This window comes from Rhinoraja longicauda, chromosome 15 (assembly GCF_053455715.1).
Source record: "Rhinoraja longicauda isolate Sanriku21f chromosome 15, sRhiLon1.1, whole genome shotgun sequence".
Lineage (NCBI taxonomy): Eukaryota > Metazoa > Chordata > Chondrichthyes > Rajiformes > Arhynchobatidae > Rhinoraja > Rhinoraja longicauda.
In genome coordinates, this window is record NC_135967.1 from 16,858,076 (window position 1) to 16,886,026 (window position 27,951).

The following is a 27,951-nucleotide window of genomic DNA, read 5'->3' on the forward strand; positions in this document are numbered from 1 at the left end:
CTTCAAGGTGATGTGGAATCCTGGCCTCGCTGAGAAGCTGCTAGACCTCTTCCTCAGAGGGTAGACATTGACAGCATCACAGTGACTGTCTGTCCACTCACCACCGTTCAGTTTGATCATCGCCCCATTCCCCTCTTCGTGCGGGTAGTTCGCTGCCTACAGTTTACCTTTGCCTCCCTCTTCTTCGATGCTCTTGTTCAAGGTGACCTAGATTTCCATTTTAACATCAGGATGGTGTGAGCTTCCTTCCATTGGTGTAGTTGCAGCTTCCTGTGTCACTGCCTTCTGTTAATGATGTTGTCTCTCAGGTTGCTCCATATAACATTGTACTTTACTGCCCGCAGAGTGATCATGGGCCATCGGAGATCTCATCCAATGAACCCCGTGTGGTCTCTGCCTTTGTGCTCAGAGGCAACAGGCCACTTTTATGAACATTCATCACCATGTATTGCAGTAGCGGTTGGCCTGGTTTGCCATGAGCACTCACCTTAAACAGTGCTCAGTTCTTTGCTGCACCACAAGCTTTGCACCATGCATTCTTATCTTAGATTTTGAGATCATCTGTGGCTACGTGCAGTTCAGAAAGTAGTGCAGTGCACCCTTTCATTCCAGTCCTCAGGCCTTGCATCTGAGCCTCTGGTCAGGCCAGTGGTGACACAGTGGTAACATCACCTTATCTCGACCCCACCCGCCGGCTCATCTCCCTTCCCGCATGTCGGTGAAACAATGCATCTGTTCCAGTATCTGTGTGTGCTGAATGATGCATAACCATTCAGTTTCAGTCCTTTTTAAGGTCCTAGATATGTGTGTGTGAGGTGAGTATCTTTTGCCCTTCCTTCCTGTTCTGCCACTCATCCAGTCTTCTACCTCAGCTCCATCCCCACATACCTTGATTCCCTGACATTTAGAAAATTCTGGATCACTCTTTTGTATGAGCTCAATAACTGAGCCTCAATAGCCCTGGGGTTCGAGAAAACCATATGTTCAACACACACTGAGTGAAGAAGCTTCTCATTATCTCACCCTGACTCTCAGATTGTGCCCTTGGTACCTGACCAAATAGGTGCAGGAGTAGGCTTTTCGGTCCTTCGAGCCAGCACCGCCAATCAATATGATCATGGCTGATCATCTAAAATCAGTACCCCGTTCCTGCTTTTTCCCCATTTCTCTTGAGCCCTTTTGCCCTAAGAGTTCCCAGCATATAAAATCTAACTGCAGAAACAATTAGGAGGTGGTTATTTAGCCCCTCAAGCCTGTTTCCCATTCAGCACGATCGTTGTGGAAGTAAGAATAGAAAGGCAGATTATTATCTGAATGGTGTCAAGTTAGGAGGAGGGGGAGTTCAACGAGATCTGGGTGTCCCAGTGCATCAGTCAATGAAAGGAAGCATGCAGGTACAGCAGGCAGTGAAGAAAGCCAATGGAATGTTGGCCTTCATAACAAGAGGAGTTGAGTGTAGGAGCAAAGAGGTCCTTCTACAGTTGTACCGGGCCCTGGTGAGACCGCACCTGGAGTACTGTGTGCAGTTTTGGTCTCCAAATTTGAGGAAGGATATTCTTGCTATGGAGGGCGTGCAGCGTAGGTTCACTAGGTTAATTCCCGGAATGGCGGGACTGTCGTATGTTGAAAGGCTGGAGCGATTGGGCTTGTATACACTGGAATTTAGAAGGATGAGGGGGGATCTTATTGAAACATATAAGATAATTAGGGGATTGGACACATTAGAGGCAGGAAACATGTTCCCAATGTTGGGGGAGTCCAGAACAAGGGGCCACAGTTTAAGAATAAGGGGTAGGCCATTTAGAACGGAGATGAGGAAGAACTTTTTCAGTCAGAGTGGTGAAGGTGTGGAATTCTCTGCCTCAGAAGGCAGTGGAGGCCAGTTCGTTGGATGCTTTCAAGAGAGAGCTGGATAGAGCTCTTAAGGATAGCGGAGTGAGGGGGTATGGGGAGAAGGCAGGAACGGGGTACTGATTGAGAGTGATCAGCCATGATCGCATTGAATGGCGGTGCTGGCTCGAAGGGCTGAATGGCCTACTCCTGCACCTATTGTCTATTGCCTCAAGTATCAATACTCTTGTTTTCCTCATATGCCTTAAAACCTCTATGTAACAAAATGTGAATATTTTCGGAAAACAATTGGGCCAGCATTCGTTGCTGTTTTCAGAGTTTCAAGCCTTCACCACGTCTGCCTGTAGAAGTGTAATCAGGCAAAATCAACCTGGTTTTGGTGTAACAAAATAATGTTAGAACTATTTATTGTTCAAAGCAAGATGGTGTGCTACCAGATTAGGTGCCACATCAAAAGTTATGGCTGACAATAACAGCTGAAGGTGTAGGAGGAGAGGAGTGGCATGGATAGAAAGTCGTCTGGCCAACAGGAAGAAGTGAGGAGGCATCAATGAGTCTGGTTGACACGATAAATCAAGTGGTATACCACAGGGATGAGTGCTGTGGCCATAGTTTCTGCAGCTTATGTGAATGTCTTGGATGATAATCTGAGGTAGAGTTGCTGTGTTTGAACGACGCACACATAAGGAGCAAAGCAAGCTGTGAAACCTGATGTAGCGGCTACAAAGGAAGATAGTGATTGGGGCAGAAATTGACAGAGTAAGCAGAATAAAGTTAACATTTAAGAAACATTTAGACAGGTATATGGATAGGATAGGTTTAGAGGAATATGGGTCAAATGGAGGCAGGTGGGACTAATGTAGATGGGACATGTTGGTCATTGTGGGCAAGTAAGGCCGAAGAGCCTGTTTCCACATTGTATGACTGACTCTAATAAAGAAGCACATTATCTAAATAGTGAGAGATGGCTAGGCTTTGAGGTGCAGGAAAACTGGGCCTGGCCCCGTTCACAAGGGCTGGTGTGCAGGCACAGCGAGTCATAAGTACAAGTAAGACAGACAGACAGACATAAGTAACAGAATGTGATTGTTTATCATTGGGCAAATTGAGTACAAAAGTCGGAAGATGATACTTCAGTCATATAGGGAGGGCATTGATGAGACCACACCTGATCTAAGTCGTGATCTAATTCAATGGCTGAGCATCCTCAAGGCTCTGAGTGAACCCTTCCTGCTGTTACCTTGTATGTTAATTTGAGAACCAGAGGACATAGGTTTAAGGTGAGGAGGTAAAGATTTAATAGGAACCTGAGGGGTAACCTTTTTACACAAAGGGTTATGGTTGTATGGAATGAGCTGCCAGGGGAAGTAGTTGAGTTAGGTACTATTGCAACATTTAAGAAACATTTAGACAGTTACGTGGATCGGTTTAGGGGGATATGGGCCAAAAGCAGGCAGGTGGACTCGTGTAGATGGGGCATGTTGGCCAGTGTGGTCAAGTTGGGCCGAAGAGCCTGATTCCACGCTGTATGACTCTTTCACTATGTTGTAAACCTCCAGGTTGAAGGACCTGGCACTACATTTAGACAGAGATTATCATGAAACTCTTCAAGTCACAGTCCCTGCACTCCAGCATTACATCAATTCTAACGGAGACAAGCTGGAGCATACAGACCCTGTTTGAACTTGTGCATGCTTGGTCCAAGCTATAAGTCATTGTTCCCTTCTTTACTGAAGCATATGAGAGGACTGGCCTCGTGCTCAGCATCCATTGGACAACGATCTTCAACCAACCCTGTCCTCTCAGTATAACCATCCTGGAAAATATGGAGCATCTCTCAGTGAAGGCAGCCTTATTCTGAAATTCACTTTCAACTTCAGAGTGCCAGCATAGTGTTTCATCAGTTGAGGGAAAACATGTTTAAAGATCAAGAGCTCAAACCTTGCACCATACCTTTGACTCTCTGGTCTCAATGTTCCTTGTCTTGCTTTATGCTTCTGAGACTTGGATTAGCTCCAACACCCACTGAAAACTGAAAATATCTTCGTAATTCCTGTTAATACAGAAGCATAATACATAAGGACGGCTACGGTGGCGCAGCGTTAGAGCTGCTGCCTTACAGCACCTGCAGCACCGGAGACCCGGGTTTGATCCCGACCACGGGTGCTGTCTGTACGGAGTTTGTACGTTCTCCCCGTGACCGTGTGGTTTTCCTCTGAGATCTTCAGTTTCTTCCCACACTCCAAAGACGTACAGGTATGTAGGTTAATTGGCTTGGTGTATGTGTAAATTGTCCCTAGTGTGTGTCGGATAGTGTTGATGTGCGGGGATCGCTGGTCGGTGCAGACTCAGTGGGCCTAAGGGCCTGTTTCCGCCCTGTATCTCTAAACTAAACTAAACTAAACTAAAAGCAGAACAAATGGGCATCAGCATCCTCTGACTCCTGCAGCACTGAGGCCCTAACCACTTCCAGCTGGCCATTCCACGTGTGTCTAGTGCGTAAAAACAGACTTATGAAAAAGACACTCTGTTCTGATGGAGAGATAAGCCAGCAGACGTGGGGATATAAGGATCTTCTCCAAGCCACATTTTAAAACTCATACCATCCCCACTAACCTTTGGGAATCTCTTTGTGTTCATTTAAAATACTTTATATATTTTTTTTATTTTTCAGGAATCTCATCCTGACTATCCTGATATTTTAAAAGCAATGGCATCGTTCAAAAATCTAGTGGTAAGTTAGAATTTGATATTAAAGGATATTAATCTTTAACAAATAAAGAAATTCAGATAGGAACACCCTTGTTAACGGCAGAATGGGACGGGCTCTGTTTTGCAGGGACTGGAGGCAGTCTGAGCAAGGATGACCCATCTACCTGCGCATACCACTCTGGGAGTCTCCCCATTCATCAGTACAGTGGCATCTGCTCTGTGGGCCTCGACTTAGTTGCAAGTTCCCTGATTTTAGTCGCTATGTTGGGGAGGGAGAAGATGTTGCATCTGACTTAAGAAACCTGAGTGTAGAATGGAAGCTCACATTCCCAGAGCGATAATCAGTGAGCACCACACTGTGGGAGGGGCAGTACTGAGGGAGCACCACACTGGGAGGGGCATTACTAAGCAGGGGTGCAATGCTGCCGGAGCTCACCGGAGTGCCGCTCCGGCACCTCTGTAAAAAATAAAATAAATAAACAGCGAGAAATTTTAACCAGCGGGGAATTTAACAGTGGCCACTTCGGCACCAGTGACAGCTCCGGCACCTAACAAATTAGCACTGCAGCACTGGTACCGAGGGAGCGCCACACTGTGGGAGGGGCAGTACTGAGGGAACGTCACATTGTGGGAGGGGCAGTACTGAGGGAGCGTCACATTGTGTGAGGGGCAGTACTGAGGGAGCGTCACATTGTGGGAGGGGCAGTACTGAGGGAACGTCACATTGTGGGAGGGGCAGTACTGAGGGAGCGTCACATTGTGTGAGGGGCAGTACTGAGGGAGCGTCACATTGTGGGAGGGGCAGTACTGAGGGAGGACCGCACTGTGAGAGGGGCAGTACTGAGGGAGCATCACACTGTGGGAGGAGCAGTACTGAGGGAGCGCCACACTGGGAGGGGCAGTACTGAGGGAGCGTCACATTGTGGGAGGGGCAGTACCGAGGGAGCGCCACACTGTGGGAGGGGCAGTACTGAGGGAGCGCCACACTGTGGGAGGGGCAGTACTGAGGGAGCGTCACATTGTGGGAGGGGCAGTACTGAGGGAGCGTCACATTGTGGGAGGGGCAGTACTGAGGGAGCGTCACATTGTGGGAGGGGCAGTACTGAGGGAGCGTCACATTGTGGGAGGGGCAGTACTGAGTAAGGACCGCACTGTGTGAGGGGCAGTACTGAGGGAGCATCGCACTGTGTGAGGGGCAGTACTGAGGGAGCGCCACACTGTGGGAGGGGCGGTACTGAGGGAGCACCGCACTGTGTGAGGGGCAGTACTGAGGGAGCGCCACACTGTGGGAGGGGCAGTATTGAGGGAGCACCGCACTGTGTGAGAGGCAGTACTGAGGGAGCGCCACACTGGGAGGGACAGTACTGAGGGAGCGCCACAATGTGGGAGGGGAAGTACTGAGGGAGCGCCACACTGTGTGAGGGGCAGTACTGAGGGAGCGTCACACTGTTGGAGGGGCAGTACTGAGGGAGCGTCACATTGTGGGAGGGGCAGTACTGAGGGAGCGCCACACTGGGAGAAGTTATCCTACAGTTAGACCAGTCATTTGTGAAACCACAGAGTCATGCAGCAGGAAGACAGGCCTGTTTACTCTGCACTCACCACTCTATATTAATCACATACCCCAGAGCGGAGCTCAGAGCCTCTGTGCCAGGACGCTTTCTTTGTTTACTGATGTTTTTATGATATGCCATGAGATATTTGTACACATCTTCCTACCTTAGGTATGTGAGGCTGGTACAATAACAACATTTAAAACACACTTGAAGAGGTACATAGATAGGAATGATTGAGAGGGTTATCGGCCAAATAACTTTCATTCAGACAAATTGGACTCATTTAGATGGGGCATCTCATGGATGAGTTGGACCAATGGGCTTGTTTCTGTGCTGTATTACTGTATATTTCACTACCATAAAAGTGCTTTATAAATTAAAGTTGTTTATGATGAAAGTGCATGAATTAATATGAAAGCTGCAGGTTGCTGTGCTGCTTGTGATGCTGAGGGTGGTCTTTGAGGAACCACTCTGCCATGACTTTGACCATCCTGGTGTGTTTGTTACCAGACTCAGTGTCAGGAACTGCGGAAGAGGAAGCAGCTGGAACTGCAGATCCTCTCTGAGCAAGTTCAGGGCTGGGAGGGTGAAGATATCAAGTCCCTTGGAAACGTCATCTACATGTCTCAGGTCATGGTGCAGTGTGGGGCAAGCGAGGTAAGTGAATGCCGTTATGTAGCTAGCAAACGGAGCTGGTCTATGAGCAGAGTGCCATAATGTTACTGATTTATTATTTCAGCATTAGGATCTGTTGTCAGAAAACAAGGCTGCCCACTGAGTTGGACGGTTTCATTGTGATTTTGTTTTCCAGACTGCATGCATTATTGGGTTTTTTTCTTATATTTTGCTTATATTCAATTAATCACAGAAGCAGGCTACTCTACTGAAAAGATCAAGACTGCCATTGGCAGTTTATAAACATCAAATAATTATCAAATTACAATGTTGTCAACTTTATCCACAATACACTCCCCCCACCCCACCCCACCCCACGGCAACCAGCATAGACTGCACTATTGCGGGTCCCATAATGTGCTCTGACCATCAATTTGGGCGGGTTACAGTAGGGGTGTGATACAGGGATGTCTCTGATTGGGATGCAGCTAATTAACGCAGAGGGCCGAACACAGAGGGTGATTGGGGATATCAGGTGTGGCCCATTGCACATAGTTTCACTGTGGCACTTAACATCTTTATGTTATGTTATGGATTTGGGAGATACGACATGAGATAAGGAAAGGTTAGAATATAGCTGGAACATCACCATCTCAGAGCCCCCCAATTGTTTAGTTACAGTTCACCAGACAAGCCTTGATTCCAGCTTTCCTGCCAAGATCTGCTTTCAAACCTTTCCCACTTGATTATTTCCAACTTGACCTGGTCGCTATTCTTTGCGAAAACACGTTTGATTATGATCTGATACATGTTGCCTCCCTATACTTGTGTAATGTGGCCTGAGGCCTGACTCCTTCTCAGAACCAAGTTCAGTAGTTGTGCTATCGTCTATGGGTCAGAACCATACTGATCAAGAAAGTTATCTCAGTTTTTCCCTTGATGTTATTGCTTACGCAGTCAAAGTTCAAATTCAGGTACCTCTGCTCTGACGTGTTTCCCTAATGCTCAATAGATAAAATGGGATTTACTAATTGGGGAATACTAATTTTATCACGCAGGCTAATTGGTTATAGCACAAGAACTAGAGAACCACCCAATAGTTACTTCGGAAATTGACGAGCAGAAAAAAGCTGTTTTGGGGGGAAAAACAGTCGAGAGCAAACTGTTTCCATGTGCCTCCCCGCAGTAATCAGATGCCATTAACTCTTAAGAACATAGTGGCTGGTTTCGCCGTGGGTGGCCATGGAAATTGACAAGCAATCGCGGCTATGGACACTTGATAGTTTCTTAAACAATGTAACATTCAGCCTTCAGTATTTATACCCTGCAGTGACAAATATCCTATTAAAACAAAAACTTTATTTTTGAAAATGCTGCAGGAAAAATAGCTTAGCAATTGTCTGAAAAGCTTTAGTTCCAAACCCACTTTTCCCTATTGACGCAATTGTTATGCTAGTGTGATTTTCTACAAAGCGAGTATCCTTAGGAATGCAGCTGTCGGAATGTAACAGAACTATGAGTAGTTGTAGTTTCCAATATCACTACCCGATGATATTTGCACACATGCAATTTCCCTGCATTTGCTCCACAGTATTACTTCCACTGGTTGGTGGCCACTACAACAGCCTCAGTTGTGCCATTACACAAGAGAGTTCACACCTTCATTGTCCAAGACAGAGGGTGGCACAATGGTACAGCAGTAGAGTTGCTGCCTTACAGCACCAGAGACCTGGGTTCAATCCGGACTATGGGTGTTGTCTGCACAGAGGTTGTACGTTCTCCCTGTATTTTTTCCGGGTGCTCTGGTTTCCTCCCATATTCCAAAAACAGCAGGTTTGTAGGTTAACTGGCTTCTGTAAAATTGTCCCTAGTGTGTAGGATAGAACTAGTGTGTGGGTGACTGCTGATCGGCGTGTTCTCGGTGGGCCGCAAGGCCTGTTTCCACACTATCTCTAAACTAAACTGAGCATGCACTTACTCCTGCACTGAGCATTCTCCTCAGTCTACACTGACACCAGACTCGCCCCCAAGCCCCTGGCTTTCCTCCCCTATCTCTCGCGTCTGGCTCCACTCTCGAGGGTGAATCTCTGTCCTGTCATATTCTGGAGTATTGGTAGCAGAGCCAATGTCTGCTCTGTGTCTGGCTGGATCATTGGCGTTGCTACCTTTAGATTTACCACTAATTCCACTTACTATTGCAAATCCACCTATGCTTTGACTAAATTTAATGACCTTATTTGGAATAACTCCACTTGATGAAAGATGTGATTAAATCTCGAAGATGTAATTAAATCTCTCACTTAGGCCATTGATTTTTTAAATATCTTCTGCCTACTTTTTCCATTTGAAATTTAACTGCTAACTTAAAGTGCTAACTTATTTTTAGATTAAAAATGTAGTCAAGTCATCATTTCTCCAGAGGGGGTGGATCCAACCTTTACAGTGCGGTACTTTGTGGGATGGTGTCTTCCCCATCCGCCTTACTGGGGCGGAAACTGTGTGTGGGTATAGTCACAGCAAAGCTCTGCATCGCACCACACTGCAGAAAGTGTGTTGACAGCTTCCACATGCTCAGATAATCACACAATTAATCACGCAGTGAGGTGCACATCATTGTTTTAACAAATCTTGACTCCAGCAAAACTGGTACTGTGATCGTTCTGGAGATTGGAGGTGTTAACAAAACGCTTTCAAGGTAGTATTTCCAAGAGTGTTAAATTGATGCCTCAGTGTTTGAAACACTTAAGGCAACTGAGGGAACTTGCAACAGTTTGATGTCCAACCAGTTGTCAGCATCAAGCAATGAGGCAGTTGTTTCTTCTTTTTCCAAACATCCTTCCCCCCACATTCTGTACCTCTAGAGAATTCAGGGAGGGGGGCAGTGAAATTCTAGAACATGTTTGCATTATTAGATTCTTTGCGGGTGTAAAGTTTGATACATCCCCAGACTCTGTTGAGATGGATCAGGCGGTGAAGGGAGGAGATTGTTGGGGCCCTGATAGAGTTTTAACTCTTCACTACTGATAGGCGAGGTGCTAGATAACTGGAGACAACAAATGGGGTTCCTTTATTCAAAAACAGCAGGGATAAGCCAGGTAATCACAGGCTTGTCAATCAACCCTCTGAAATTAGGAAGATGTCGGAAACATGTATGAAGGACCAGGTTAATATACGTTTGCAAAGGCAGAGATGACTTACAGAAGTCAGCTTGGCTTTAAATAGCTGACAAATGCCTTGATGCGAGGCAGTGCAATTGATTGAGTCTACATGCACTTGAGTCGGATCTTTGACAGGGATGTTAGACCAATCTATTGGCTTCACAATCACCCAGACTGATACCAGTTTTCATTCAGATTTATTTAAAGATCTGAATCTCAATGCCATGTTAGGATTTGATCTTTTGTCTCTAGATCACCAGTAACAATGGTTTAGTGGTTCTTTATTAGCATATGTGCCAAGGTACAGTGAAATTCTTTCTTCGCATACAGTATAGTTATTGCCATACATAAGTACAATTCCCGATTAAGTGGAGAACGTATAGAAACAGCTCACTGAGTCCATTCGCAATAATGGTCAGATTTTAGTGCCATTTGCAAAGTCCTAGCTGCAACTGGCCATAAAGGCCCGTTGCACCTGTTGCCTCCATCTGGATCGCCAGTGAACACAACCCTTATGTGGAATATCCCTGAAAAGTGCATTGCCTTTAGCAATGTCTAACTCCCTCTCATGTGATTAGTGTGAGCTAGAAGTGCCTCGCCCAGACGGCAGTCCGTTATCTTTAACCAGTGGGTTAAGCTGGCAGCTTGACCTTTTCTGTTTATCCTTTGTTGTGCTTTAATTCCACTTGAACATCTGTTTCGGTTTGTGCTGTGAATGAACATGAATGCTCACCGATCTGAGCTTCGGCCAGCACAAACGATGGTTTTATTAGAAAGGCAAGTGATATCGAGCCTTGGACTTGTCTCATTACATAGCCAAGTAGTATGCAAGGAGTCAGAGAGTTCTTTACCATTTTGCAAAATAAATAATAGAACCTATTGCATAATGTTGAAACCAAGGTGCTTGAATCTGGATCTGTTAACCTGCCAAGCTGACTTGTTGTTGTGACTTGAACTCTAGGAGAAGGACGAGAGGTACTTCATGCTGTTTCCCACCGTGCTGCTGATGCTGTCAGCAAGCCCCCGCATGAGTAGCTTCATCTACCAGGTGAGTTAGGGGCCAGAGAGGTCACCTGTCCAAGTGCAGCACATAAGGCTTCTTCTGCCTTCTGTTAGAGAAACAAATGTAACTCCACAGATTCAACCAGATCTGCCAAGTATTTCCAGCATTTAATTTATACTAGACTTCCAATCCTGGCATGTTTGCTTCTTAAGCTGTGTATACATCTAGTCTATGTCGGGCATCATGAATGCTTTCTTCTGAAAGTTGTAACCCTACCCTTTTCTGCAGGGTAAATTGCCATTGACGGGAATGACTGTAACAAAACTGGAGGAGAATGAGAGCTTCCATCACACCTTTGAAATTACAGGTTTGCAGTTTATAACTCGGCAACCTGTACTCATGTATCGTGCGATTTAACTGGATACTCCGCAAGCAGAGTTTCTCACTGTCTCTCAGTACACGTGATAATAAGAAACAATACCAACAGCACCAGCCCTGACGGACAATCTTCACCCTATAATGAGTAGATTACAGTGAGAGTTATGCAATGAATGTTGGCCAACGCAGTGTTGGTCAGCGAAAGGAAGTGTAAGAGATCTATCTTTTGCATCACATACTTTAAAGATTTATTGAGGGTTGAATGTTGGTTTTATTGGTTTAATCTCTTTACCATAATACTAGAATTCCTGGAACACTGAAGTGGTCCTGGCTGTCTGACACAGCAGCACTCCCTCAGTACCGCCCCTTCTACAATGCGGCGCTCCCTCAGTACCACCCCTCCCACAGTGCGGCATTCCCTCAGTACCGCCCCTTCTACAGTGCGGCGCTCCCTCAGTACCACCCCTCCCACAGTGCGGCACTCTCTCAGTACCGCCCCTTCTACAGTGCGGCACTCCCTCAGTACCACCCCTCCCACAGTGCGGCACTCTCTCAGTACCGCCCCTTCTACAGTGCGGCACTCCCTCAGTACCACCCCTCCCACAGTGCGGCACTCTCTCAGTACCACCCCTTCTACAGTGCGGCACTCCCCAGTACCGCCCCTTCTACAGTGCGGCGCTCCCACAGTACCACCCTTCCCACAGTGTGGCACTCCCTTACTACCACCCCTCCACTTCCCTCAGTATTGATTTTCTGATGATGAAACTTTACCTCAATACTCACCTCCGACTGTGCAGTGCTCCCTCTGTGCTCTCTCTCCTCTTCCTCCACGCCCTCTCCTCTCCCTCTCCTCCCTCTCGGCACTCTCTCTCCTCTCTCTCTGCGTGCTCTCCTCTCTCTGTGCGCGCTCTCCTCTCTCTCTGGGCTCTCTCCTGTCTCTGTGCGCTCTCTCTGCGCAGACAGTTGTGAGCTCCCTGTGTGCTCCAGTATGCTGACACATTCCTCCACTATAACACACGATGTTAACCAAAATGCTGAAGTCTCTGGTGAAGCATGTGGCCAGAAGGTTGCAGTTGGGAGGCCCACGTGCCAGCTGCCAATGGGCGAATGATGCTGAATGTTCTGTATTGGTAGAGGGAACACTGGAAATGTAGAGAAACAAATGTAACTCCACAGATTCAGCGGGATCTGCTAAGTATTTCCAGCATTTAATTTATACCAGACTTCCAATGCCTGCAGCCTTTGGTTTCCAGATTAATTGTAATCAATTTATTGGCCAAGTATGCAAACATACAAGGAATTTAATTTGCCAACAGTCATGCAAAAAAGTAACAAGATACATAACCGCATAAAAATTAAACATAGACTTAAACAACCACAACAATGGCGTGTGAGAATCCTCAGGGCACACTGCATAAACGGAGACGCACAACCATCAGTTCAATATCCGGGCCACCCACACACGCTCCCTCACCGTGATGTGACCAGAGTTGTACTGACCGCTGTCACTCTCTCTGTAGTCCCTGTCCGCCCAAACAGTCCAAAAGCCGTCCACACTCGCACTAGATTCCAGGATGTCCGCATGGAGCCATGTCCCCGTAAAACACCAAGATCACTGCATTCACGGCACTCCCTCCGAGTCCTCACCAGTGCAGGCAGCACGTCCATCTTGTTTATTCGGCGACCTCACATTCCCCACTGTGATGGAAGACAAATAACTTATACCTTCTTTTCTCCCGCGGTCGGGGCAATCGAAACTTCCGCAGTCGGGGCGATCGAAGCTACTGCATCAGGGTGATCAAAGCTCCTGCGATCGGGGCGGTCGAAGCTCCTGCGGTTGGAGCTCCCGCAGTCGATCCCTAACAAAGGGACCGCCAGCTCCACAATGTTAAAGCCGCAATGCAGACGGAGATACGATGAAAAAGTCACATCTCCGTCGAGGAAAGAGATAAAAAAGGTTTCCCCCAGCCCTCCCATCCCCACATAATACAAAAACTAAAGGTACTCTAAAACATACAAGTAAACCCAGACCAAAACAGCAAAAGAAGAAAAAGACGAGACAGGCTGTTGGCGCGGCTGCCATGTATGGCGCCACCTGTTGACATCTATTAAAAACGCCTATTCTAGCAGTTTTCAGTTTAAAATTGATTCTAATGAGATGAAATGCCTGTGAATGTGTTTCCTTGTGTTACTTCTACTGTCGCTCTGCCCACAGGTAACATGATTGAGCGGATTCAGGTGTGCTGTGGCAGCAGTCAGGAGCAGCAGGACTGGGTAGACAGTCTGCTGATGGTCACCAAAGGCACCGTCCCGGGATCGGCCACCACCAAACCCCTGTCCGTCACCGCACTGCCGGTACTGACCCATGCAATGCATCAACTGCACCTTTGGTTTTGATGATCATCAGCTTACATAAATAGTTAACCAGTCGTAATTGAAAGAAGGAGTATATATATATATTACAGGATTCACGTTTAGACTTTATAGATACAGTGTGGAACCAGGCCTTTCGGCCCACTGAGTCCATGCCGACCAGCGATCACCCCATGCACCAGCACTATCCTACACATGACGGATAATTTACAATTTACAGGCTATTCAGAGACATTGTACAGAGAATATCCAAATTCAACGTTTAAAATAAAACAGCAATTAGTAAATGGGATTAAAGGGTGCCGTAAGATAGTTTGCGAAAGAAGCAGAGCGATGAAGAATGGTCGATCCAGATTGATCATCACATGAAACATGGAGCTGGGTCAACTCATGAAACGGTTAGAGTGTGGGGCCCAGGAGAGGGAAGAGTGCAGTAGGACCAATTATAGAGATTTGAAACACTATCACGAACAACTGAGCCAACAGACCTGTGTTGAGAATTGTAGAATAAGTACAGGTTTGCTTGAAATTAGTGAAACCTTTGAAAGTTGGCGATTGCTGAGAAATTAAATGAAAATCCCCTTTCTGTCTCGTTGCATCTCAGCAGCACGGAGAAAGCAAGCAGCCTCCAGCGACCCCGTCTCATCAGCCCCTCGCCTATTCACCTCCCCAGTCCTTCAGCACCACCGTGCAAAGCAGAGGCCCCCTGGAGCCGCCCAGGTTGCCCAGGCCTTGGACTCTGAGCTGCCTGAGACCTGCACCCCCACTGAGGCCATCGGCTGCATTAGGCTGCAAGGAGGTATGTGTTTGGTGTGCAGGCACACCCTTTAAATATCAATAACTAGCAAGCTGAGTAGACCTGCTGGTCCTTGTATTAGTCAGCCGTAATTAAACCAGTCAGCATTGGCAATAATTACTCCACAACCTGTAACAAACCCACTTCCCTGAAAAGTTCATCTTTGGCCCCTGGTTAGAATTTGATGCTATTTTCAATGGACAATTATGATAAACACAAATAATCTAAATTATGCATGATACTATTCTTGCATTTACCTGCATGTAAAATAACCTTTAAGACTAATCTAAATTACTTGAACGGTGCACTGAGAGCACAGTTAACACTAATATTGATAGTATTTTAATGATCTTTTATTGTAATGAATGAACTTTTCATATAATCAATCATCAATTTTTTCTTTCACTTTCATCTTCTCTTTCTTTCTCCATTTATTGCATTGTAGAGGATGTCTTATATTTTAAAGGTAAGCTGTAGACAAGCAACTTTTCTTCTGGTTTTGTGAGTTACGTGCATGCTTGCAATGTAACAGTGCAGCTGCTGTTTTATGACCTCCCTTGCTTACCTTAATGCATTTAAGATGTTATTGTGATGTGTACGTAAATCTGCACTATTCACTGCCATTATTACGACCAACACGATATTTCTGAGAAACCCGAATGCAGAAACGTGTTTGGTCTCCCAGCATTGCAACTAACCTGGCACAGGATGGGTCCAGTCTAGCAAAGCTCTGGCATGTCTGCTTCCGATTTCTTATCAAACTGAACAAATTGAGCAAAATTGCCGTATTGTTAAAAATCAATGACTTTAATCACCAACTGGGTAATTTCCCATCCTACAGGACTCCAGCAAGAGCCCCAAGGCAGTGAAAAAGTTCCTCACCAAACGGAAGACTGAACGAAAAACCTCAGACGATGAATACATTTTGCGTAAAAGTAAGAATTCCCACAGATCCTCTGTCTGAATTTCAGCAAATAAAATAGAGGGAGATTTGAGTTGATGATTAAAGATATTTGGAATTAACTATAATTTAGTATCAAAGGCATTAATAGACCATCTTGTTTTATGTTTAACATTTTAGTGAAGTGCTGCATGGGTCTGAGGGAGCGTTGCACTCTGAGGGGGCAGTGAGGGAGCAGCACACTGGGAGGGGCAGTACTGAGGGAGCACCGCGCTGTGAGTGGGGCGATACTGAGGGAGCACCGCGCTGTGAGTGGGGCGATGCTGAGGGAGCGCCGCACTGTTGCAGGGACAGTACTGAGGGAGTGCCGCACTGTGAGAGGGGCGGTACTGAAGGAGTGCCGCGCTGTGAGAGGGGCAGTACTGAGGGAGCGCCACGCTGTGAGTGGGGCAGTACTGAGGGAGCGCCGCACTGTTGCAGGGGCAGTACTGAGGGAGTGCCGCACTGTTGCAGGGGCAGTACTGAGGGAGTGCCAAGCTGTGAGTGGGGAGGTGCCGAGGGAGCACCGCGCTGTGAGTGGGGCGATACTGAGGGAGCGCCGCACTGTTGCAGGGGCAGTACTGAGGGAGTGCCGCGCGGTGAGAGGGGCAGTACTGAGGGAGTGCCGCACTGTTGCAGGGACAGTACTGAGGGAGCGCCGCGCTGTTGCAGGGGCAGTACTGAGGGAGCGCCGCGCTGTGAGTGGGGCAGTACTGAGGGAGTGCCGCGCGGTGAGAGGGGCAGTACTGAGGGAGTGCCGCGCGGTGAGAGGGGCAGTACTGAGGGAGCACTGCACTGTTGCAGGGGCAGTACTGAGGGAGTGCCGCACTGTTGCAGGGGCAGTACTGAGGAAGCGCCGCGCTGTGAGTAGGGCAGTACTGAGGGAGCGCCGCGCTGTGAGTGGGGCAGTACTGAGGGAGCGTGCACTTTTTTTTACAAAAACTAAATTTAAACAATCATTTACAATAAAAATATGGACAATGCAGAACAATACCAATAAACCCACCACCATAATACAGGTGTTCCTCAGCTTACGATGGGGTTCCATTCCGAGAAACCCATCGCAAACTGAAAATATTGTAAGTCGAAATGCATTTAATACACCTGATCACGTGGCCAGAAGCGAGCTGTGGGTCGCTGCCGTTTGCACCATCGCAAAGTCGAAATATCGCAAGTCGAAGCATCGTAAGCCGGGGAACACTTTGTACAAAGTAAAACAAATGTTCTTAATTATCAAATATACTGAATATTAAACCATTATGTTACAATCCTTGTCAATCCCCCCCCCCCGCTCCCCCCCCCCTGCGGTGCCCAGCGGTCCCAGCAATCCCCCAGGGTGCCCATGAACAATGCATATTCCCTCTCTAATTACACCCGGGTGCAGACATAAGCCCGGAAAAGGGGCAGGCAGCAGGCTTGGCCAGAGCCCTCTTCCGCCTGGAGCCATGACTCGTGGATGGCCAGCTTGGCCAGGCCCAGAGCTACCCAGCCACTGTTGCAGGGGCAGTACCGAGGGAGCGCTGCACTGTGTGAGGGGCGGTACTAGAGGGCTATTAAATTGCACCAATCACCAGCTGCTGGCAAGAGGCTCGGGTTCAGTCAAACCTCTCAAGTTGTGTCATAAGCCTCTTCCTCACCTCTTTATATCATCTATCTTCCCTCTTTACTCTCACTTCCGATGCAGGGTCCCAACCCAAAGCGTCAACTATTCCTTTTGCTCCATGGATGCTGTTGAACGCCCGGAGTTCCTGCAGCAATTTGCTTTTTGCTCCAGACTCCAGCATCTCCAGATCCTTGCATCCCCTTTTGTAGCAGCTGTTCTTCATTCCCACTCTTTATTCAGTTGGCAGGAGGGATTCCTTCTCTTCCAAATGCAGTGTAGGGTGTGAATTGCTGATTTGTATTTTATTGAACAGACCCATCTGAGAGATCAGAGTGGTTGAGAAGGAAACTTGCTTTGTGGTGACAACCTTATCCCACAAGATGGCTCACAGCAGACCTGGTGAAAGTTATCCTTTGAAATCTTTTCACTCCGTTAGTTTATTTAAAAGCAACATTGCTTTCAAGTTGGTTTCAAAGCTTCAGTTAATTATTGTCTTCCCAAGATGTCAGCAAATATTCTGTTTTAATCAATATCTATCATGTTGAAAGATACAAAGTGCTGGAGTAACTCAGTGGATCTGGCAGCATCTCTTGAGAACAAGGATGGGTGATGTTTCAGGTCGGAGCCTTTCTTCAGTCTGGCAATCAGTCTGAAGAAAGGTCCCGACCCAAAACATCACCTATTCATGTCCTCCAGAGATGCTGCATGACCCGCTGAGTTACTCCAGTTTTTTGTGTCCTTTTTTGTAAACTACCATCTGCGGTTCCTTGTGTCTCTATGTTGAAAGATGCATTCAACAGCTTAATATCAGCAAACAATCAATTACTCAGCCCCACAAAGCTGTCCCGCAAATCAGCGACTTTTTGACTGCTTTGATAGTAATCTCAATCAAAGAATGAGTTTGAAATACACGTATTATTATTTTTAATCTACCAAAATAAGAACGCTTTATTATTTTTCTTTATAAATGTTTTAAACGCAATTTGTGAATGTATTCAAGGGGTGATGTCATAAGGGCTGGTTACCTGCTGCTGGTCAGTGATTGGTGTCTCCGTTCTGTGCCAGTTATGTATAATCCTGCACTAAATGTAGGAAACATGGCAGCCAGTTCCCACAGGCAGCTGTGTGGTATACCACACAAACAGGGGATCACATTTAATGGAGAAGTGATTTGTGATTTGGTTTTCAGCAGCTCTTTCCCAGCCACTTAGATAGCAAAGGTTGAGAGGCATTTGGGCCAAGCAAAGCAAATTACACAAACACGGCAAATGGCACTAGCTTAGATGGGGCACGGACAGGTTGGGATGTAGGGTATGTTTCTGTACTGTATAACTGACACATCTGGCCAGCTTCCATAAACATCTACCATCATGAAGATTTTAAAGGCCAACTGTGGGCAGGACGTGGTTGGTGTGAGATTTGTTCACGTCATTTGCTGTGGGTCTCAAATCTATCGGGGAATCAACATGACTGTTTAATCTTGCTCCTCACAGGTACGGCCGCGCTGGAAGAAGATGCACAGATACTTAAAGTCATCGAAGCCTACTGCACCAGCGCCAACCTACAGCAGGCTCATAGTTCAGGCAAGTGCCCTCGCGATGACAACTCCCTGCCAACCACTGGCTTGACTTGGAGCCGCAGCTTCCTTTCCATCTTTTTTAATACATTTAACTTGTTAATCATACTTCAAACATGAAGTCTCAATAAAATTACCATTAAGAGCTGGGGTGCAGGAGGAGCTTTGAACTCATTCATTTTTAATAAACCCATAACTCAACCTTGAACTGAACACAATGCTCCTGGGCTTTGTCCAGGCTAAAGATAGCAAGTGTTGTCCCACTTTAGTCCATCTTACAACTGCCTTTCAAATCATTGAATCATACCACATGGATTCAGGCCAACAGGTTGATGCCAACATGTGAGACTCCAACATTTTAATCTCATTGCCCATCACCCTCTATGCATAAGTGATTCAAATGCTCATCTTAACACTTACATACTGTCAGTGACCCAGCTTCAACCACGCTCTCAGGCATCATATTGCTGGGACTCGCTGCACTCTGGGTGAACAAGGTACCCTCAGATTCCCTTTGAATCTCTCAACCCTCACACCTCTGCATTCAATGCCTTGACCAATGAAAGCCAGCATTCCATAGGCCTTATTAACCACATCATCCGCCTGCATTTCCACCTTCAACGATCTTTGGACATGCTCTTTGCAAATCCCTGTAACCCTCAGTATTTCCTCAGATGCTACCTTCTGTGATGTAGGTCTAGCTTGATTACTTCTGGCAAAATGCACCACCTCATTTTTCAGGATGAAATTTCATCTGCCATCTCTCCATGACGTGTATCTGAGAGATCTTTAACCCATGAGCCCTGTCACGCACAGCAGCTGTGCAGCACCCTAGCAACAATGTGTGATCTAGAATGTTCTACCTGAAAGCACAGTGGATTTTGAGTTCAGTTACAGCTGTAGGAGGGAAGTATATAAACAGTCGGTGTTAGGAATGCAGGTTGGGCACTGAACTCGTTTCCAGGTCTTTGCTGTTATCGCGTTGCGTGTAGGTAACTCGAACAACCCTCGCGAGTGAACTCGAGCTGCCCGACTGCTGATGATGGAGCTCAGAGCCAAGGGAATGTTAAACCTCTGCCCTCTTACAGTTTGTCGCAAGGACTCGGCTCCACAGGTTCTGCTTCCAGAGGAGGAGAAAATAATTGTTGAAGAAACCAAGAGTAACGGGCAGACGGTCATTGAAGAGAAGTGAGTGGAGCTCGGTCACTGTGGGCTCATCTGAAAACAGAGCGTCTCTTTGTTGGGGTGTAATGTGTGAACTGGGGAATGTACAGTCGAGTTGCAGAGTAGTTAGAGTAATGTTTGAAGGCACTGGAGACTCCATTCACTGATTGGGGGAGGTTCTCGTTCGACTGATGAGCAGCCAGGAGCTGGCCACGGAGAGAGGGGAACGCAAGCTTCTTGTCAACTTTGACAGTGTGCCGAGGGAAATGAGAGAGGGGGTGAGACACAGGACAGCACAAGGGGTATGTAAAGAGGGAGAGGGGGACAGGTGGGAAAGGTGAATACATAGAGAGACCCAAGCAGACATGGGAGTGGGAGAGGAAGATGCGGGAGTGGAGAGTTCCATGTTCAGCTCACTGGGTTGTGTGAGCTCAGGTGCAATATTGGGCGCTGTGGTGGAAGGGCAGGGACAGTAACAGCATTTAAGGGGCAGCTGTTCAGGTACTTGTGGTACTTGTGGGAGCAGGCACAGTGGGATACAGAATCAATGCATCAATACCTGGGATTAACACAGATAGGCACAGTGATTTGTGGGCCTGTTTCCCCGCTGAACCACTCTCTAACTCTGATTGTCTTTGCTGCTACAGGAGTCTGGTGGACACGGTTTACGCTCTGAAGGATGAGGTTCAGGAGCTGAAGCAGGTCAGTGACTGGGACTGCAGTGGTTCACGTTTTAGTTTAGTTTAGAGATACAGTACGGAAACAGGCCTTTTGGGCCACCGAGTCCATGCCGACCAGCGATCCCCGTACACTTACATTATCCTACACACTTGAGGGACAATTTACAATAATACAAGCCAATTAACCTACAAACCTGTACACCTTTGGAGCTGTGGCAGGAAATCGGAGATCCCGGAGAAAACCCACGTAGGTCACAGTGAGAGCGTACAAACTCCGTACAGACAGCACCCACAGTAAGGATCGGACCAGGGTTCTATGGCGCTGTAAGGCAGCACATCTACCACTGCACCACCATGCTGCGCCACTGTGCCGATTTGTTTACAGAGGATCCACCACATTACAATAAACTGCACTCTGTTTCCTCCCGCCCCAGGAAAACAAGCGAATGAAGCAAAGTCTGGAGGAGGAGCAGAAATCCCGGAAAGAATTAGAAAAAATGATCCGGAAAGTGCTGAAGCAACTGAACGAGTCTGCATGGGATGAGAGCAGCCACTAAAGCTGCCGGTGCCGTCCACTCTGCAGACTGAAGCAGGCAGCGACGGGCACGTGTTTCACGACTGTCTGACGCACTAGGGCAGCCTTGGCTTATTGACGGACTGGCAGTGACTGAGAAGCAGCAGAGTTGGAATCTGATGAGCAAATGTGCAGGTGTGGGGAGAGAAACGCCACCAGGAAGCGGGCATTGCCTTCCAAACCACCATGCCTCCCGCTCCGCTCAGCACAGTACGCTGCCGGTGTTGGCTTTTGTAATGTGGTGCCTACAAATTGTTGATGACTGACCTGTGGAGTGACCCTCCGGACCACACCACGGGATGTGCAGTGGGGCAGCAGCTCACTCGCAGTGTCCTCGATGGCACAGCTAAAATACCAGGTGTTGCACTGGAGTGTCTCCTGTGGACACCTTCACCTGCACAAACCACTGGACTTTAAGCCGTACACATGCGTTTTCAGGGACAGCTGAGGTCTTAGAGTTCCACGCTGGAGCTGGTTTATTTATATGTTTCTGTATTAAGTGGGTCTCTGTTACAGTCACTTGACCTCCCCCCATGGAGGGTGATGAGCAGGTGTTGCACAGGACAGCCCGGTAATGATGCTGCATCTAATGCATGTGCCGCTCCTGCCTCCACCTCTCTAGAGTGTGTACATAGTAAGCTCTTTTTGAACTGGCCACAGCTCTCTGCCCGTTCCTGTATATTACAGGAGCGTGTTTCATGTATAAAGGTCACAGGCAGCTGAGGTTCCCTCTTCCTGCTGTCTATTGACAGACTAAACTGTAGGAGTTATTAATGCAAGCACAATCTCAGTTTCCAATTGGTTGAGTGATGACTGGCAAGGAACCTGGAAAGCATCAGGATTGTTTGGCAATAACAGCGTGACAAAGAGTCCACACTGACTGCCAAAGATGCCGCTCGAACTGCACTGTGGTTACAGTGCCAGAACGCTCCATTCATGGGTGGGACTGTGACGCAGTGCATTCCACGTCACTGAAATGGAGCTTGTACCCAGCACTGGCACATCATGACATCGAGACAATGTCCTGTAGGAAAATAACTGCAGATGCTGGTACAAATCGAAGGTATCACAAAATGCTGGAGTAACTCAGCAGGTCAGCAGCAGGCATGCTGCCTGACCTCTCGAGACAATGTCCAGTTGTTTCACACCAGGGCTGGACATGGAGTGTGTGTGTTTGTGGTCAGTGAGTCCAGGGGTGGACATTGAGTGTGTGGTCAGTGTGTGTGGTCGGGTGGACATGGAGTGTGTGGTCAGTGTGACCATCACAACATGGAGTGCGTGGTCAGTGTGTGTGTGTGGTCAGTGTGACCATCACTGGATATGGAGTACTTGCTCAGTGTGTCCAGGGCTGGACATGGACTGTGTTGTCAGTGACCAGGGCTGGACACAGACTATGATGGTCAGTGCGACCACTGGACACGGAGTGTGTGCCCAGAGACTATGGTCAGATATGGAGTGTGTGCTCAGTGTGTCTATGGTCAGATATGGAGTGTGTGCTCAGTGTGATCATCACTGGACACGGACTGATGGTCGTTGTGTCCAGGGATGGACACAGAGTGTGTGGTCAGCCTCTAGATTCTGCTTTGAGCCCAGTTGTGTGTACCTGCTTACGTTCGGTTTAAGTAAGCAGGGCTGGGATTAAAGCAGAGGAGGGAGCCTCGGATCAGCAGCCAGTGTCTATGGAATCCTCAGTCCCAACACGCTCTCACACACCAGTGGGAAACCCTTTTATAAACAGCCTCTTTTTATAAAGCTAAGTTGTCCATTCCCTCAGCTTCCCTTGTAAATAAATAGCTGTTTTATTTTGGCAGGAAATCACACCACTTGATTCTACGGAACTCTTGTACTGTTGACTGAATTTTTTTGCTGTTAGCTTCGAAACGATTAAATTGATTTTTTTGAATGGGCTTTGTGTGTTTTGATTCTTAATGGAATATGCTGTGTTTCTCAAGTCTATTAATCAAACTCTCTTTATGTCAAGTAGTCGATCCAATTCATCAAAAGTCAGGAGCTTACCATCCAGCTTACCATCCATGTATCACACACTGCGAACAGAATTCACAGCTACTTTCCCAATTAACAATGGTTAATAAATGTAGACACCCTAATAAATGGAATCTACCGTAGAACACAAAGTGCTGGAGTAACTCTGGGTCAGGCAGCATCTCTAGAGAACATGGATAGACCCGAAACATCACCCATTCTTCCTCTCCAGAGATGCAACCCAAAATGTCACCCATTCCTTCTCTCCAGAGATGCTGCCTGTCCCGCTGAGTTACTCCAGCTTTTTGTGTCTATGGATAGGTGATGTTTTGGGTCAGGACCCTTCTTCAGACTGATTAATAATAGTTAATAAATGTCCAGCAGATGGGGTTGTTCTGGTGGCTGGCATGGACCCAGTAGGCTCAGTGGTCTCCTGTGTCATGGTAAGTAAGTAAACCGTTACTGTCCCAAGTATTTCCTCAGTTTGCTGATGATACCAAAGTGAATGGTTTTGCAGATAATGAAGATGGTTGTGAAAAATTGCAGCAGGATCTTGATTGATTGGCCAGGTGGGCTGAGGAATGGTTGATGGAATTTAATACAGAGAAATGTGAGGTGTTGCATTTTGGGAAGTGTAACATGGGCAGGATCTACGCAGTGAATGGTAGGCCTCTGGGGAGTGTTGTAGAGCAGAGGGATCTTGGAGTGCAGGTGCATGGTTCCTTGAACGATGGGTCACAGGTAGAAAGGATGGTCAAAAAGGCATTTGGCACTTTGTCCTTCATCAGTCAGAGTATTGAGAATAGAAGTTGGGAGGTCATGTTGCAGTTGTATAAGATGGTGAGGCCGCATTTAGAATACTGTGTTCAGTACTGGGCACCATCTTATAGGAAAGATGTCAGCTGGAAAGGATACAGAAGATTTACGAGGATGTTGCCAGGACTAGAGGGTCTGAGCTATAGGGAGAGGTTAAGTAGGCTGGGTTTCCATTCCTTGGAGCACAGGAGGATGAGGGGTGATCTTATAGAGGTGTATAAAATCATGAGAGGAATAGATCGGGTAGATGTACAGAATCTCTTGCCCAGAGTAGGTGAATCGAGGACCATAGGTTTAAGATGAAGGGGAAAAGATCTAATAGGAATCTGAGGGATAACCTTTTCACACAAAAGGTGGTGGATGTATGGAACAAGCTGCCAGAGGAGGTAGTTGAGGTTGGGACTATCCCAACATTTAAGAAAAGGACAGGTAGCTGGATAGGACAGGTTTGGAGGGATATAAACCAAACGCAGGCAGGTGGGACTCGTGTAGCTGGGACATGTTGGTTAGTGTGGGCAAGTTGGGCCGAAGGGCCTGTTTCCACACTGTTTCACTCTATGACAATGACTCCTGATGAGGTTTCTCCTGTTCTGCGTCCTGCACACTTCGTCCAACACACACACGCCACAACACTCACGGCTAGGTTTCCTCCCCACCCTGCTGTGTCCTTTGGTTGTGGATCTGCTCCCATGAGAAACGGATTGACTGTAAAGGAGGGAAGAAAGCTGGGTGAGGGAGACAGGACAAAGAGTGGCAGGTAATAGGTGGCCACATGTGAGGGAGCATTTTGATAGGCAGATAGTTGGACAAAGGCCAGAGATGAAAGCAGAAGGTGTGAGATAGTGTTAAAGAGTTCTTGTATTGGTAAGAAAGATGGAAGAAAGTAGCAGAGGGGGCAGAAATAGGTGGATTTCTGGTGGAGCACAGGAGAGGGGGGGGGGTTTGTGAGGGGAGTGTTTAATTGGAGGTTACCTAAAATTGGAGAATTCAATGTTCATACCGCAGGATTATAAACTACCCAAGCAGAGTATGAGATGCTGTTCCTCCAGTTTGCCCGTGGCCTCCCTCTGGCAATGGAGAAGGTCCACGGAAGTAAAGTCAGTATGGGAATGGGAGTTAAAATGTTTGGCAACTGGAACATCCAGTAGGCCTTGGCAGGAGGTATTCAGCGAAACGGTTGCTGAGTCTATGGTCTCGCTAATGCACACACGTCTGCTGAAAATTTGAGCTCAATCTGCATCTCCCACACCACCTCTGCAGCTCCCACACCACCACTGCAGCTCCCACGCCACCACTGCAGCTCCCATACTACTGCAGCTCCCATACCACCACTGCAGCTCCCACACCACCACTGCAGCTCCCACACCAGCATTGCAGCTCCCACGCCACCACTGCAGCTCCCACGTCACCACTGCAGCTCCCACACCACTACTGCATCTCCCACACCACCACTGCATCTCCCACACCAGCATTGCAGCTCCAACACCACCACTGCAGCTCCCACACCACTGCCGTATCCTAGCTGCAGCATCGGGCTTGAGTTGGAGTGGTTGAGATCAAGTAAGCCAACCTGTGTCCTTTTACCGTCTCATTTTGTAATCTTATTTCAGCCAGTTCTCTCATTCTTCTAACTAACCTCCGGTGAGTGCAAGTCCAGGTGAAGTTTGTACCACAGTCCCACCATCCAGGAAAACTGCTGGTAAACCTCCACTGAAAACCCTCCGTGGCAAGTCTCGTGTTTCTTAGGTAAAAAGACGGAAAGTCCATTCAGAAGACACGGTGTAATTGTGGCCAGAAACAGTTGATTCATGAGGAATCATTCCCTGATTGAGCAGCTTGTTATCTGTTGTGTTCGACAAATCACTGGATTCAGATAACAGTTTTGATTCACTCAGTAATTTAGTACACTACTGTACTAAATAAGGCACATGCACCCACGTATCTCCGAATATCCCCGAACGCAATCACAAACCCCGAGTACATGGCAGAGCACACCACAGGATGTTTCGTTCAAGATCACCTAGCACCGTTCATGACAGGGTGCAAGGCTAAGGTTCTCTCACTGAAAGGGCGCCCAACACTTATCAGAGCAGATGGCGCCACTGCCCCCTTCCCCGAGCCAATCATAAACTCCCCTTATCTGCAACGTTTCTGCGCTAATAGTGGCAGGGGCTGCGGATGGTCTACCCAACTTGCTGTTGTGTTGTGTTTGCCAACGTTACGCTTTCCCATAGAATGGCCTTGAAGACTGCATTCCCAGGCAATGATCACAGATAACGCCTCTGGGAACCTTGTTTTCGTAGACCGTGGAATGTAGGGCTGCTAACTTATCTGATAACTCCATTTCACATTTTAGCAGAAATTGTCAGTTTAACCCTTACACTGCATACCAGATAAGCTTTTAACCTGAAGCCACCAGCACAAATTAGGAAGGAGCCTAAGGAAGGAACCTAAGGGATTAGTGGTACTGTGGACAGCGAAAAATGGCCTAACATCAACAGGAAAAATGGTCAAAGGATTTGCAGATGGAATTTACGATACGAATCGATACGATAGGATAGAACTTTATTTATCCCAGGAGGGAAATTGATCTGCCAACAGTCATAAAAACACAAAAAAAAACATGAAATGCAGAATACATTTAAACTGCACAAGTGTGAATTTTTGAATTTTGGTAAACTAAACTAGGCCAGGACCACCACAGTCTTAGGGTCCTGGAGAGTGTTGTAGAAAAGTGAGACCTAGGGATACATGTAGTAATTCCCTGAAAGTAGCGACATAGGTAGATAGGATGGAGAAGAAGCCTTTGCCAGGCATATCTTTATTAGTATAAGAAAATAACTGCAGATGCTGGTACAAATCGATTTATTCACAAAATGCTGGAGTAACTCAGCAGGTCAGGCAGCATATCATATCATATATATACAGCCGGAAACAGGCCTTTTCGGCCCACCAAGTCCGTGCCGCCCAGTCTGAAGAAGGGTCTCGACCCGAAACGTCACCCATTCCTTCTCTCCCGAGATGCTGCCTGACCTGCTGAGTTACTCCAGCATTTTGTGAATAATACCTTTATTAGTCCTAGAAATCCTTCCCATTACAGAGCTGGGATTAGAGCGGATTTTGGGAATCTGGTGTTGGGCACCGGGATTATGTGGCCTGTCCTTTGGAGCAGATGGATCACAGTCAGCGCCCGGATGTTGATGGGCAGGGGAGAGGATGCCGCCCTTGGTTCACCTGTCCTAGCAATGGACCTGCAAGGCTTTGTGGAGATAGTGTTGGTGGTATCCCTCCTGTGCCATGAGATGCCAGTGTACATTGTCCAGTGTAAAGGAGGGTGAGGATCATTGATTTCCCGTAGACCACGAGTTTGGTTACAGACTGGAGGTGTTTGGTCTTCAAACATGCCTTTCCTCATTCAGTCAGAGCTCGGTTGGTGCCGAGGCTGGAGGGTCCAGGTACTCTTTACCTTAAACTTTAGAGGTACAATGCGGTAACGCCCTTTGGCCCACCGAGTCTGTGCCGACCAGCGATCCCTGTACACCAGCTGTATCCTACTCACTAGGGACAATTTACAATTTTACTGAAGCTATTTAACCAACAAACCTGCACGTCTTTGGCATGTGGGAAGAAACTGGAGCACCAGGAGAAAACCTACGTGGTCACAGGGAGAATGTACAAAGTCCATACAGACAGCAGCCATAGTCAGGATCAAACCTAATTCTCTGGCGCTGTAAGGCAGCAACGCTACCGCTGCACCACTGTGCTGCCACTCGTGTAGTGAGGGTTTCTTCAGCAGTCTTTCAGGCAGCTCACTCGCCACTGTGGCATCAGAACTACAACTCAGGCTTGGAGCCACCTCCAGAACCTTGGGACAGCGTCAGACAGATGTACAAGAGAAACCGGTCTTTCAGCCCATAATAATCTTGACCCCAGTCTCTGCTAATCTCATTTGCCTGCATTATCCCTCCAAACCTTTCCTATCCAATTACTTATCCAAATAATTTTTTAACATTATAATTGTATCTGCCTCTACCACTTCCTCTGGCAGCTCATTCCACATACCCACCAACCTCTGTGTGAAAAGGTTGTCCTTCAGATCTGCAAAAATCTTTCATGCTTCTCCACTCTAATCCTTCTCTCCATTGTTTGAGATCTGTGTCCCATGGCTACTTG

At 47.2% G+C, this 27,951-nt stretch overlaps 1 protein-coding gene across 4 annotated transcripts in view; it reads left to right on the plus strand.

Annotated features, from left to right (window-relative positions):
- arhgef6 (Rac/Cdc42 guanine nucleotide exchange factor (GEF) 6) overlaps positions 1–22,880 on the plus strand; it is an 81,746-nt gene extending 58,866 nt beyond the window's left edge. For 2 of the 4 annotated variants that reach the window (XM_078412245.1, XM_078412248.1), the window contains 12 exons: positions 4,526–4,585; positions 6,630–6,776; positions 10,854–10,940; positions 11,184–11,262; positions 13,489–13,628; positions 14,251–14,445; positions 14,888–14,908; positions 15,284–15,377; positions 18,479–18,568; positions 19,650–19,749; positions 20,373–20,427; positions 20,840–22,880. In XM_078412245.1, coding sequence (XP_078268371.1) covers positions 4,526–4,585; positions 6,630–6,776; positions 10,854–10,940; positions 11,184–11,262; positions 13,489–13,628; positions 14,251–14,445; positions 14,888–14,908; positions 15,284–15,377; positions 18,479–18,568; positions 19,650–19,749; positions 20,373–20,427; positions 20,840–20,962 — 1,191 coding nt within the window. In that variant the 3' untranslated portion in view covers positions 20,963–22,880. The remainder of the gene's footprint in view (positions 1–4,525; positions 4,586–6,629; positions 6,777–10,853; positions 10,941–11,183; positions 11,263–13,488; positions 13,629–14,250; positions 14,446–14,887; positions 14,909–15,283; positions 15,378–18,478; positions 18,569–19,649; positions 19,750–20,372; positions 20,428–20,839) is intronic. The other 2 variants (XM_078412246.1, XM_078412247.1) reach the window with 2 other exon arrangements.
- Positions 22,881–27,951: the final 5,071 nt, after the last annotated feature.